The 12,470-nt window shown below is 41.3% G+C and overlaps 1 protein-coding gene across 2 annotated transcripts in view; it reads left to right on the plus strand.

Annotated features, from left to right (window-relative positions):
* Nucleotides 1-200: 200 nt before the first annotated feature.
* The window catches only part of tox (thymocyte selection-associated high mobility group box), a 51,781-nt gene continuing 39,511 nt past the window's right edge, over nucleotides 201-12,470 (plus strand). For both annotated transcript variants that reach the window (XM_068599453.1, XM_068599461.1), the window contains exon 1: nucleotides 201-814. In XM_068599453.1, the coding sequence (XP_068455554.1) occupies nucleotides 710-814 (105 nt within the window). In that variant the 5' untranslated portion in view covers nucleotides 201-709. The remainder of the gene's footprint in view (nucleotides 815-12,470) is intronic.

Here is a 12,470-nt window from a genome sequence, read left to right on the forward strand (position 1 = left end):
TAGGCTTTGTCCATTCAAATCGTGGTATGTTGTTGTTGTCCACTGGGGGAATCAAATCTGTGCTTTTATTTTGTGAGAAAATGCCCATCCGGGTTTGTTCCAGCTTACTCCTGCTCGCTTGATGCTGGAGCTCTTTGTATGACTGGTCCGCGAGGCACCTCGGCACCGAGCACACGCGCGGCAGCAGCAGCAGCAGCGGCGGAGGAACATTGACACACAGTCCCAACCAGGGACACACCGGGTCCGACACGTCCCTAGTCCGACCGAGACTCCGCTGCCGGTGCCCACAACTTTACAAAGGAGGAAAAACGGACGCCTTTTCAAAGTGCATTTCCATAGCTGTTTGTTTTTTAAACGCCAGGTATTGAAGAAGTGGGTTTACCGGGAAGTTTTTTCTACTCACGGCGGCGGTGACTGGAGCGTGAAACCCGGTGCGGGAGAGGAGAGCATCCGTCTAAACTTCACTGACTCCATGCGCTCGATTCAGGTTCATTTTGCCGACTTATCTACTTGAAACCTGCGTTTATTTCCCACACAAAAAAAAGCTCTTTTTGTCGGGCCGGGGTTGTTTCTCTGTTTGACCGCTCACGGACTCGCCGAAAAGCCTCCAACTTTGTTAAAACGTCCAGGTTTCCAGACGTTCACAGAGATACGAGAAGGAAGAACAGCGAACGGAAGGACGGACGGAGACGTGGATGTATCTGCAGCCATGGATGTAACAGTTTACCCGCCTCCTCCTCAGCCTCTGTCCGCGTCAGACCACACCAGACTGGGGCAACTCTCCTACCCGGACCCGGCCTTCGGGACCAACAAGGTAAGCAAGGAGAAAGGGACCCTCCTTAGACCCCTTCTGCTCCCCATTGTCTGAGAGATAAAAGACACCTTTGTCGTGTCCGACTTTGATTACCTCACCCCCCCCCCCCTCTCCCCGTATTCATTACTCTTGCCCTGCCAATTAAGTGGTAATTAATTGCTTTATTAGGCTCCATTTGCACTTTAAACAGCCATCGAAGGTAACTACACCAGCGTTACCCGTTTCTTCTGAGCACATCCTCTCAGTTCAGTTCGTTGCCAGTGATGTAATGACACCCTTAATTAAAACCTCAGCAGCTGTAATTGAAAGCTAATTAAGTTTAGTTATGCACCAAATCACATGTACAAACAGAGGAATTGTGGTGCGAATGAAATTACATGGATCGGGGAGGGCAACACGCATTATTACCTTTTTTTAAATATTTTTTTTGGTATGCTTTAAATAGTTCAAACTAGAGTTCAATCATTTCAGTTTGATGATGCTGGAGTTAATTGGTGTCTGGAGAAGGTCTGCTGTCTTTCTCCCTCCAGAGCAAGGTCAAAGGTCAGGGTCAGATTCACCAGAGACATTAAGCTTGTAGGGATCCAGTGTGAGACCTCTCTTAAGCAGGATGGATGATGATATATTATTATATTTGTCTTCCCGTCTGTCTGTCTCTACATCCGTCTGTCTGTCTGTCGATGTGCAAAGGGATGTTTCTCTCGAAGTAAGGTGTCTGGGTACTTTGGGACAGACACTAGAGGCAGTGGGACTGTGCACTATGACAGTGATTAATTGCTTAATTATTTAACTAGTTGCAGCCGATGAGCGCAGCTATTAGAGCAAGTGAGAGATTAGTAACCACTTTTAAATCTATCACATGTACACAACACTGTTATGTACGTGTGATATATTCTGAAATATACTTTTTTCCCCATTCTTTGATACTCTTATTCACCCACTGTATGGAGTCATCTGTCTCTCTATTCAATTTCCAAAATAGATTTCAATTAGCAAAATTGTTGGAATACTCGTGTCACACGCTGACCAGCAGCAGGGAGGTAAACCCAAACGACATCATGTGATATGCGAGTAAAATAGCTTTGCTGTATACAACTCAGGCTCATACTTTAGCATTATTTCAGTACTCTGGGACCCAAACTGACTTGATTAGTGCTTTAAAACAAACTTCTGATTTTCCTCTGCCTTGGAGTACAGTAGTGTGATGTCAGAGTATGCTGTCATTGCTGAGTGGCTGCTGTACACTTTAATGATTGATGGGATTATTCACAGGCCGGTTGTCTGATCCTGCCCTCCCCGCAGACATTTATGAACTGCTCCCCCGCAGCATCTCTGAGAGGCTGCGTCTCCAACTGCTCGGCCCTCAGCAACAGCAGCATGGTGTCGACTTGTTCGTTACAATAACTTTGAACAGAAACACTGCGTTCCAAGTCTCTGCTCGAGGGCCACCCGCCTAGAAGTGCCACCACTCTTGGCTCCATGTGAAGCTCAATAGGGTTCAAATGTTAACAAATAGACACCATGAAACTTCCCCAATTTATGACTTGTATACAGACAGTTTTTTGTGTACAACAAGTTGTATGTTCATGTTAAAATAGGCAAACAGACATTATCTGATTCAATATTTTACAATTTGCATACATTTTCAGAACATTGGATAAAGCTAGGTTAAAAATGTGTGGTTTATCAGATATCAGGGTCAAAGCTTTTTTACACACACGTAGCCATACAAAAAAAAACTCCATGTTTTTAGTGATAACATGTGTCTAAATTAGGCTCTTAATTATATCTGAACAAACTCCTCTGTAAATGTAACGTAATGTAAAAACATTCAGCATATAAAGAGGAATGGAAGTGGAGAGTTTGGTGGACGTAAGAGCTGCTGAAGTGGAGACTTCTGGATCTGAGTCTGCGATTTCTTTTTTTTAAGAAAACAACCTTGAGAGATATATTTTTTGTTAAATTAAAAACATTTTGAAGACACTACAGTCAAATAGGGTTAACAAAATGTACTAATAGAAATCACCGTGAAACTTCCCCTGTTCGACATACAGTTTTATTTATTTTCATGTTCAGTTTAAATATGCAAATGAGGCATTACTTAACAGTAACTTTTGCTGAAAACCTGAAATAGACCAAATAAACTCCTGAACGTGTATTTAATCTGAAATATGACATGTTACAGAAGCAAAATCTTCAAAGTTCTTGCCTGGGGTGTCTCGCCTCGAGTACTAATTTGAAGCAGGTTTTGGGTCGGTAGTGTGTTTCAGGGTGCGTGTTAAAGTCCACTATTGCTTCTCTCCACATGCAACTAACCCTATTCACCTTTATAACCCTATATAATAAGTTCCACAATGTGACACACTAAAAAAACAGAGACACTACCTACAGCTGTGATAAACACAAGAGACGTCGGGGAAACGAAAGAAAAACATTTAGCTGTCTAGTTGTGATGTGTAATTGCTGGTGATGTCCAAGGGAGTACAAATGTTTATCTTGTAGGCTGTATGTTGTACACCAAAATAGTACAACATGACTGTTATTACATAGCAGATCCTTTACACATTCATTATGTAGTTTGGAATTAGAGCACCACATCTGATTCTCCACCAGTTTGGTCTGTGAACTCTGACCTGCAGCTCGGGCATGAGTGGAATATCCCGTCCATGTCTTTATGAGATTATAGTTCTAAATATACCAGGTTTCATTTCACCCTCAGTATTTAATGACTATGCTCGCTATGCTGGATGCCAATCTGCTGCTTTAATCTCTGAATCCAACATCATTGTGTAGAAGTGTTTTGCACACAGACTCATGCAGCATCGCATTGAGGGCTTTTTTTTCTTTTTCTTTTTTCTTCGTCAGTGAGTATATTTGCTTCAGAAAGAGGGATGTGGAGAGAGAGGGAGAGAGAGAGAGAGAGAGAGAGAGAGAGAGAGAGAGAGAGAGAGAGAGAGAGAGAGAGAGAGAGCTGTGTGGTGTGGTTGGGGGTAGGGACTGAAGAGAGAAGGAGAGAGGAGAGGGTTGTTGGGGGTAGGGATGTTGTAGATGAGAGAGAGAGAGAGAGAGAGAGAGAGAGAGAGAGAGAGAGAGAGAGAGAGAGAGAGAGAGAGTGGGGGTGGGGCCACTAAGGTTTGTACTATATTTCTCTCTTTTGATTCACGGCTGTGTCGGCCTGATAGAAGAGATCATATTACTGTGTGTGTGTGTGTGTGTGTGTGTGTGTGTGTGTGGAGGGAGGTAGGGGGGGACAGAGACAGAGAGTATATAAAGAGAGAGAGAGAGAGAGAGAGAGAGAGAGAGAGAGAGAGAGAGAGAGAGGACAGCAGAGGAAAGGGGGAGAGAGACAGAAAGTCAGAGAGGAAAGAAGGAAGCAAAGAAGAAATCAAATGAGAGAAAAAGGCGAGAAGGAACAGAGCATAGAGAGGTTGTAGTGAAAAAGAACGGAGAGGCCGTATGTGTGTGTGCATGTGCGTGAGTGTATCTGTGTGTGTGTAGGAGAGAGAAAGTAGAGGCGCCTCCTACAGACGTGTTAGCGTAAAGATGTACGACTCGGGGTGGTCTATATTCTTTCCATTTTAATTACATGCAGCAAAGTCTCTTCACAATTACCTCTGAGAAGTGGAGGTCGAGGCTGAGGGCTACGATGTGTAAGGCATCAACATTTTAATATTCTACACTCGTTTTTTTCATTAATTTCTTTCTACAGTCTGTTTTGAACTCAGCATATTTGTAATGATCCATGATTTGAGATAAGCAGATGAATTAGCCGAGCTTCAAAACGTGAACACAACGCACCTGCTTCACCATCCTGATCAGTCCAGTGGCAAGAAAGAGCAGCCCGGTCTGACAAAACCGCTGAAGGCAGAGGAGACCGATTGCTCCCGTCTACAGGACCAGAGTCGTCACGAAGCGAACCCACGGTCACTCTACTCAGCAGCCGGGAAACAAGTTGGTCTTGAGAATCTGCAACGTTTATTTGTGCACAAACTGCAAACTCTACATTCTCTTGATATCTTACTATCTTAATCGCTACGATTAATGACCTTTCTGCACCGAGACGTAACCTTCCAAGAGTGAATCACAATGCATCTAAGAATACCCCCCCCCTCCCACCCATACCCGCCCACTGAAAAGGCTATACAGTATTATACAACATGGTGTGTGCCTTCATTAGAACCTATAGTAAGTTGGCCAATGGAGATACATACATTAGTTTCTCAGGAGATTTTGAATCAGAAATTAGTGTCAATTTCCAGAGCAGGTAGCGTTTCTTCACACACTCTAAATATGTCTTTGCTGTACGAAATTGTACTTAAGCTCTCTGGTATTTCACCGCATCTGAAGGAGCCTTTAAGAGAAGGGAGTTTATTTATCCTTTCTCTGTACATTTACAAAAGAAGTAAAGCTCTTCTTTGCCTTAGTGAAATGGGTTCTATGATTTTGAGGTGATGATCAAATGCATCATAACAACCATTATAACCAGAGAGAACTTGATGGCCTGAACACACAAGTATAATTTTCTTTCTTACCTCAGAAGAATCCTATACCACTTGTACTAATCTTATATTCATTGCCATTAAATATAGGCTGTTGGACAAAAGAAGGCATCACAGTTTCTGAAACTTTATTGACGTCAGAGGAAGTCTATATAAAATAGTTGCGTGCATCTACATTTCATTATCACAGTTGTTCAATTGAAGCGGTTGGATATCCAAAACATGCTTGGTATGTATTCATTTCTATAAATATTGTTGTTTTGGCCTCGTGAATTGCTCAGTATGCAATCTTGAAATCATTAAACGAAAGCGCCCGGCTCGGTGTCGCACAGTGTAGCCGACAATGAAACTTGCAGTCGTGAACAGGAGCCATTTATTTGCTACCGGGGTTAATTAATCCAAAACATTGCAATGTCATGAGGCGATAGCGTCTGTGTGAAATGTCATGAGTGTTTTTGTGGCGGGAAGACTTTGAGTCCGTAACTATTAAAACTAGTGCAAGAAGGTGAGAAGAGGAGACACTGGATGTGTAGTAGAGAAGGGCAGGGAGCAAGAGAGAGAGAGAGAGAGAGAGAGAGAGAGAGAGAGAGAGAGAGAGAGAGAGAGAGAGAGAGAGAGAGAGAGAGAGACTAATGTAAACATGATGATTGTGAAAGCTGGGTGAGGTATTTTTAAAGCAAATACAGAGGAAGAGAGAACAGCGAGGAACAAAGAAGGCCTCAGTAAAGAACAGGAGAATCTAGACCGAAGGAGAGCGGTGCAACAATAATGCAGAGGAGCACAGAAGGATAGAAATCTTATCTTTTGAAACACAGACAGAGTGAGAGGGTCATCAAGAGTGATAAGAGCTGTAATACTGGATGTACACCATGAGGTCACACATCTCAGGTCATGCTTTGTCTTCAAATCGTGCAAATGGTTGTACTGGTTCGGCAGGTGTGGTGTTTAAACTGCACTCAGATGTACATTCATGGCTCTGCAGTGTAGTGTCATCACCATTGTTTGAAATAACACTCTGTCGTCGTAAAGGGGCTGGTTTCAGCTGATACAGAGTGATGCAAGTTTGGCGTGGATCATTTTCTAGACTGGGGGGTGGGGCGCTGCTGTTTCACCTTGAAAGTTAGGGAACTTTAGGCAAATTGATTCAGTATTCACCTGCAAGCTCCATAGTTATTTGCCAAAAACTGTAAATGTGGTGGTGGGATAGGAAGACTGGTCTTTGTTACTAGGACATTGCCGTCCACCCTTGTCACGGAAGGCATTTTGACATGGTTGGAAAATCACAGGTGTAAATAATAAAATGGTGGCTGAATTTTTGAGCTGCTTCAGTTTCCGAGTCCTAATGTTGTTCACCTCACATGCAGCGAAAACGTCCTTCACAAGAAGAAGTTATAATAAAGCCTCTGCCCATTCATTCCTTTGCCCTCTGTGCTGCTGCTCATATAACATTTCATAAACCCCGCCTCCTCCATCCCAGCGTCCACCCGTAGGCTCTGATTCTAAGTCACCTTTGGGTGATAATATATTGTCACCTCACTCTGAGCTTAGTTTCACCTGCGGGGTACACTTAGTGTTCATATAATAACACATCTGCTCCACACTGCCAGCTGGCTGACTCCCCTTACTGTACATTATGATCACTGGCAAGTCGCCGCGGCATAAACAGGATCATCCACTCCACAAACAACAAACCCCTCATGGCAATACCGCCGATTTTGAAGAACAATTTTTGTCAGTCAGGATTACAAAGATTAATTAGGATGGATTTGCCAGCAATTTTAAAATGGTCTTTCATGTATCAACAGCGACACAATCAGCTTGTCTGCTTGAACGCTGCTTGTGATATTTCAGCAAGAGAGTTCCAAAATCCCAGGAATATTTAAGGTGGAAATAACACGGATAAAATGAAAATCGAGGGGTTATTTGCTCAGGCTATTTTCAAAACAGAGAAACTTATGGTTTACAGTAAACATGTAATTTATAAAATAAATGTTTTACAATACAGACTGAATGGAAATGGTTTAAATTAATATTCCTCATACATCCCATATGGTAACATCAAGCTAACAAAAAGCAACAGACGGTGTTTTATGAACCGTGCACTTTGCTTTAGGCCACTAACTGCTGGTTGACTAAAATATCATAAAAAATGTCAAAAATATCCACTCCACTAATATGAGTTAAATGCACATGAAAGCATGCAGTGCTTTGGCTCAGACAGTGTTGGCTGCACACGTGATGGGAGAATGCACGTACATGCAGATGGTTTTAATTTAACTGAATTCCTGTTTAATGGGATGCTGGCAGATTATCTGGACATGATGGAAGAATGTTCTGCTAAATGCACAGTATGCTACAATTGAAATACTTTAAAGGGAGAATTTCTATGTTTAAATTGTGAAAATTCTCAAATGTTTTAACTAAACTGTTTTTTTTAAATATATAAAAGAAATGTTCCACCCCTTTGGAACCCAAATCAGATCTTATTTTATCGCATTGTATCGTCCCTTATCGTACCTTAATGTCCCATAGCGTAATGTATATTATTTATCGTACCTCAGTGTATCTTATCGTACCATATCATTACCTACCGTACCTTGTATTATTGTATCATACCATATTGTATTCATCATAATGTACTTTATCGTACCGTACTTTGTCGTACCCTACTTTATTGTACTGTACTTTACCGTACCTTATCGCACCGTATCACACCTTACTTTATTGTACTTTATTGTACCATACTTTATCGTACCGTAATTTAGCAAATTGTATCATTCCTTATCATACCGTACCATATCATACCATACCATATCTTATGGCCCCTTCCTGTTGTTTTTGTACCACATACTCCCATTGTCCCCTCCTACAGCTTTCTAACTAACCACAGTGTCGGCATCTCATCTAATTATCTATCGGAACACAACCAGTCAATCTGTCTGTCCGTCTGTCCCTGTTGGCCGTCTCTCCATCTACTGAACACCTCGCCAGACCCCCTCGAGCCCGCTGAAGATTGGGTGACTTTCAGCCCTGTTGCTTGTGTTTTTGGTGTGTCTGAAAGCGTCTCAGTTGGTCAGATCATGGGGACGGAGCGATGAGGGACTCCTGGTTGGTGGAGGGATGCCAAATGGAACAGATGGGCGGAGATAGAGCACTGCCAGAAGAGACTAATTATCAGGATTTAGTTTCCAAAACAAACATATTGCAATCAAATCACATACTGCAATCATTGCTGCATTGTTCTATCTGTGTGTGTGTGTGTGTGTGTGTGTGTGTGTGTGTGTGTTTGTGTGTCTGCGCATCCTGTATTAGAGACAATAACTTGGATGAATTAAGTTGTGGTGGAAGAGATTGGATCAGTTCCTGAGGATTTTTCTTCATCTTTTGTTCCCGATCATACAACTATAACAGTGCTAATTACTGTGGATAGATTAAAATGATAAAGTCACATTTGAAATGCATAAACCCATGTCTGTTATGACCCTGTGTCCCTGTACTTTTGTGAACTTGATGCCAATCAAAGCTTTCCGCTCATATGTGATGTGTCTGCTGCTTCTTTTCAGTACATACATACAGTAAGAGTTGTCAGATTTGGTTTTTTAACTCTGCTTAGAAAGACAATCGGCCTCATGTAAGAACACTTGTGTATTCCTATCTTTAACCTTTCTGTCCTAATTTGCTCGTCTTAACCGGACGGTTCACCTGATCACGAGGAGGAGCGCTTTTGTGATATTTGAGCATTCTCATGAATACAACAGTTTCACTTTTTACTTCTCACAGGCTTGTGTGAGAGAAACAAAGACGAAATTGTGCGATATGAAGTTAGAAGTTAAAAAACATTTTGCTTTAATTCCAGCGTAGTCCAGTTCTTAACTTTTGGAAACTTTTTTTGTATCATATTGATTGTGTTTTACCATGGTTGTGAGGTAATTTTGGAAGTTGAACCTCAGCTCCTCTCATACGCATTATAAACAGAGTGGCCAAAATACAGACACTCAGACCCTGAAGGGCAAACATGTCCCCATTGAAAACCATTAAAACCACAATGTTTGCTCCAGGACCATTACAGCATAACACATACATTCTCTTATATCAGCCTTTCAATCTGGAGCTCAGGCTTCAAAATGATTCTCTTTACTATTTTCCACCAGATTTTTCTCACATTTGCCCTGGTGGGAAAATACATGCAGTTTTACTGGTTTCCACTAGAGGCATGGCTGCTGTATTATGTGTTTGATCCAATGCATTCAAATCTAAAGCTCATCATTTACATATTTCAGACTGTGGGGAAAAAAACCCCAGAAAATACATGATTGGTTAAAATTTAAAAAAAATATATATATATTTGGAAGTTATGTTCAGGATTGATTAAAAAAATGTATACGTAGTATAACATGTTTATAACAGTTGTAGGACGTTTCTTTTTAAATCGGACAAATTTACTGTGGTTGCCTTTTCATTGAGAAACTCTAGACCTACACTGTGAGAGCAATGCATTAAACACACCCCTATTGGTTTGTATTGAATTGTGTTCTCCTTCCACAAAAAGCAACACTGGCATTATCTAAACAAACATTCAACAGGTTAAAATCCTGAAATTGTATAAATATTTGGTTGATATTTTAACCAACTCATGTTGGTTAAAATATCTGATACCAACTGATGTTGGTTAAAAGATTTAACTCGATGAAAGTTCAAAGTAATATTACGTCAATTTTATTTGATCAGAGTGACATCTTTCTTTTAAAGTGTTGCACAAGGGTTCAATTAAAACCCTGTCTGTCTTTACTGGAATCGTTCGTACACACTTGTAAGAGATATGCACACATGTGGTACGCTACGCACACACTGTCTATCTCCACATTTAGTTGGGGTGAATACAGTTAGCCAATAAAACTTTGGTTTATATTGCTGTCATGGTGACAGAGATAAGACAGATAAACAATCGCTGAGCTGAACTACCACAGCTGTGTGAATCTCCGTCTCTCTCTCTCACAAACACACACACCCACACACACACACACACACACACACACACACACACACACACACACACAAACACACACACAGAGTCACCCATTAGTCTCCCTCTCTCATTCTACATCCATCTCTCACAGTAGACTTGATTTATGTCCCCTGATGGACTTTAGAGTCAACTGAACTCCATTCAGTCTCATCCAGCTAGATAGTTTCACACACCGCCCAAACCCATAAGTGATTAAAAAGACGCTTTTTGACACTTGTACACAAAGATAGCATTGCTCAGGCTGTCCGGCGAACATCTGTAAAGAACGCTTCATTCTGTCTGAAGGTGAAGTTTAATCAGATTCGTTATTTCATTAGTATTTAATAGATATCACCATGAATATTACGTTACGTTTGAATATGTAATTTATGCATTATCTAATTGTAACCTTTGGGAAGTTTAGGAGAAATCTCCAGAGGCAAATTGAAAAAGTAATAAAACAAGCACCTGATTGTTTTCTTGACACTCGGAAGACATGTTTTGGATGCAAAATAGACCAAAATGTCAAAAGTGGTCAGTACACAGATTGAGTAGTGATTTACTTTACTTTGTTTATGATTACTTTTAAAAGCCTGAATGAATACCTCCGATTAGCTACAACAGTATATTAGCTGGATTTGAGGTCTGAATGAAAGTGCATAGAGTCACACTTATCCCATTTACATCTTACCCCCTGCATCTCTCTTTACCACTTTCTCCATCTCCCTATCTTATCCATTACATTTCATTTCTCTCAACTTCTCCTTCTTTCTCCTCCTCACACTGCTCCTTTTCCCCCCATACACTGTATTTCTCCCTTTTCCTTTGTCCTTGTCTGTCATCCTAATAGTCTCTCTCCCCCTTCCTCCCCCCTTCCTCCGACCCTGACCCACTTAGCTGGCTGCTTGTTATTCAAACCATAGCTTTACCCACACAAACACGCGCGCACACACACACACACACGCACACACACACACACACACACACACACACACACACACACACACACACACACACACACACACACACACACACACACACACACACACACAGACACACACACAGACACACACACACTCACACAAGCAGCAGAGATGTGAGAGACAGAGGCATGAAGGAGAGAGAGAGCGAGAGAGGGAAAGAGGGAGAGGGGTGATTTAGTTTGACTACAAACCTAGCTACCTAGAGGCAGCAGTACTCTGGATTTTATTTTTTTCTGGAACTAACGATCATTTTCATCGTTGCTACATCCGCGTCTTATTTCTTTGAAGTAAACAATTTCTTACTACTGAGTCAATGAAATGTTGAAAAGAATATTCAATCGACTGTCACACATGACAAAACAAAGCAGAAAAGCTTCACATTAAGAAGCTGACACAAGCTGAATGTTTGATACATAGCGAGCGAGATGATAGATAGATATATAGATGGATGGATGGATGGATGGATGGATGGATGGATGGATGGATGGATGAATGGATAGATAGGTCGGTAGGTAGATACGTAGGTAGGTAAGTAGGGCGATAGATAGGTACATAGGTTAATAGGTAGGTCAGTAGATAGGTAGGTAGGTAGGTAGGGAACCAGATAGGTTTTGTTTATTTTTCATCAATTCATTCATCAACCTATTGATTAATCGACTCGTTGCAGCTCTAATTGTTGTGTCTTTAAAAACCGAGATAACGTCTGTTTTATAACTTTTATTTCAAGGGAAAGACCAAATCAACAACGTTTTAAGGAAGCGGCCCAACATAATGATGAGCTCAGACTGAGGTGCTACCACAGCTGTGACCTACTGAACCCAAATTTATTTTTAAAGGGGAAAAAATAAACTTAAGTAGATGCAATGCCAATGCACCATCTGGGACTTAGATGATCTTATCTGATGGACATTATGACAGCAACAGGTTTTTTTTTGGTGTGCAAATTTATCATTACATGCCACTCGAAGAAGATCACAGGACATAAAACTGGTGAGAGCCAACACACCGGCCTCTGTACACATGTTCATGGTTTAGGGGTTATTTGTGTGCATTATACTGTATGTGTTATACAGATTGCTGTAGCGTTCTTGTTTTACAATTAAACTGTGACTGTGCATATTGGATTCAAATAAATCTGTCCTGCTAAAGTGTAGGTAAAGAATACACTC

The sequence above is a fragment of the Clinocottus analis genome, unplaced genomic scaffold, assembly GCF_023055335.1.
Source record: "Clinocottus analis isolate CAN_PGR_092001 unplaced genomic scaffold, fCliAna1.0.p SCAF_11, whole genome shotgun sequence".
Taxonomy (NCBI): domain Eukaryota; kingdom Metazoa; phylum Chordata; class Actinopteri; order Perciformes; family Cottidae; genus Clinocottus; species Clinocottus analis.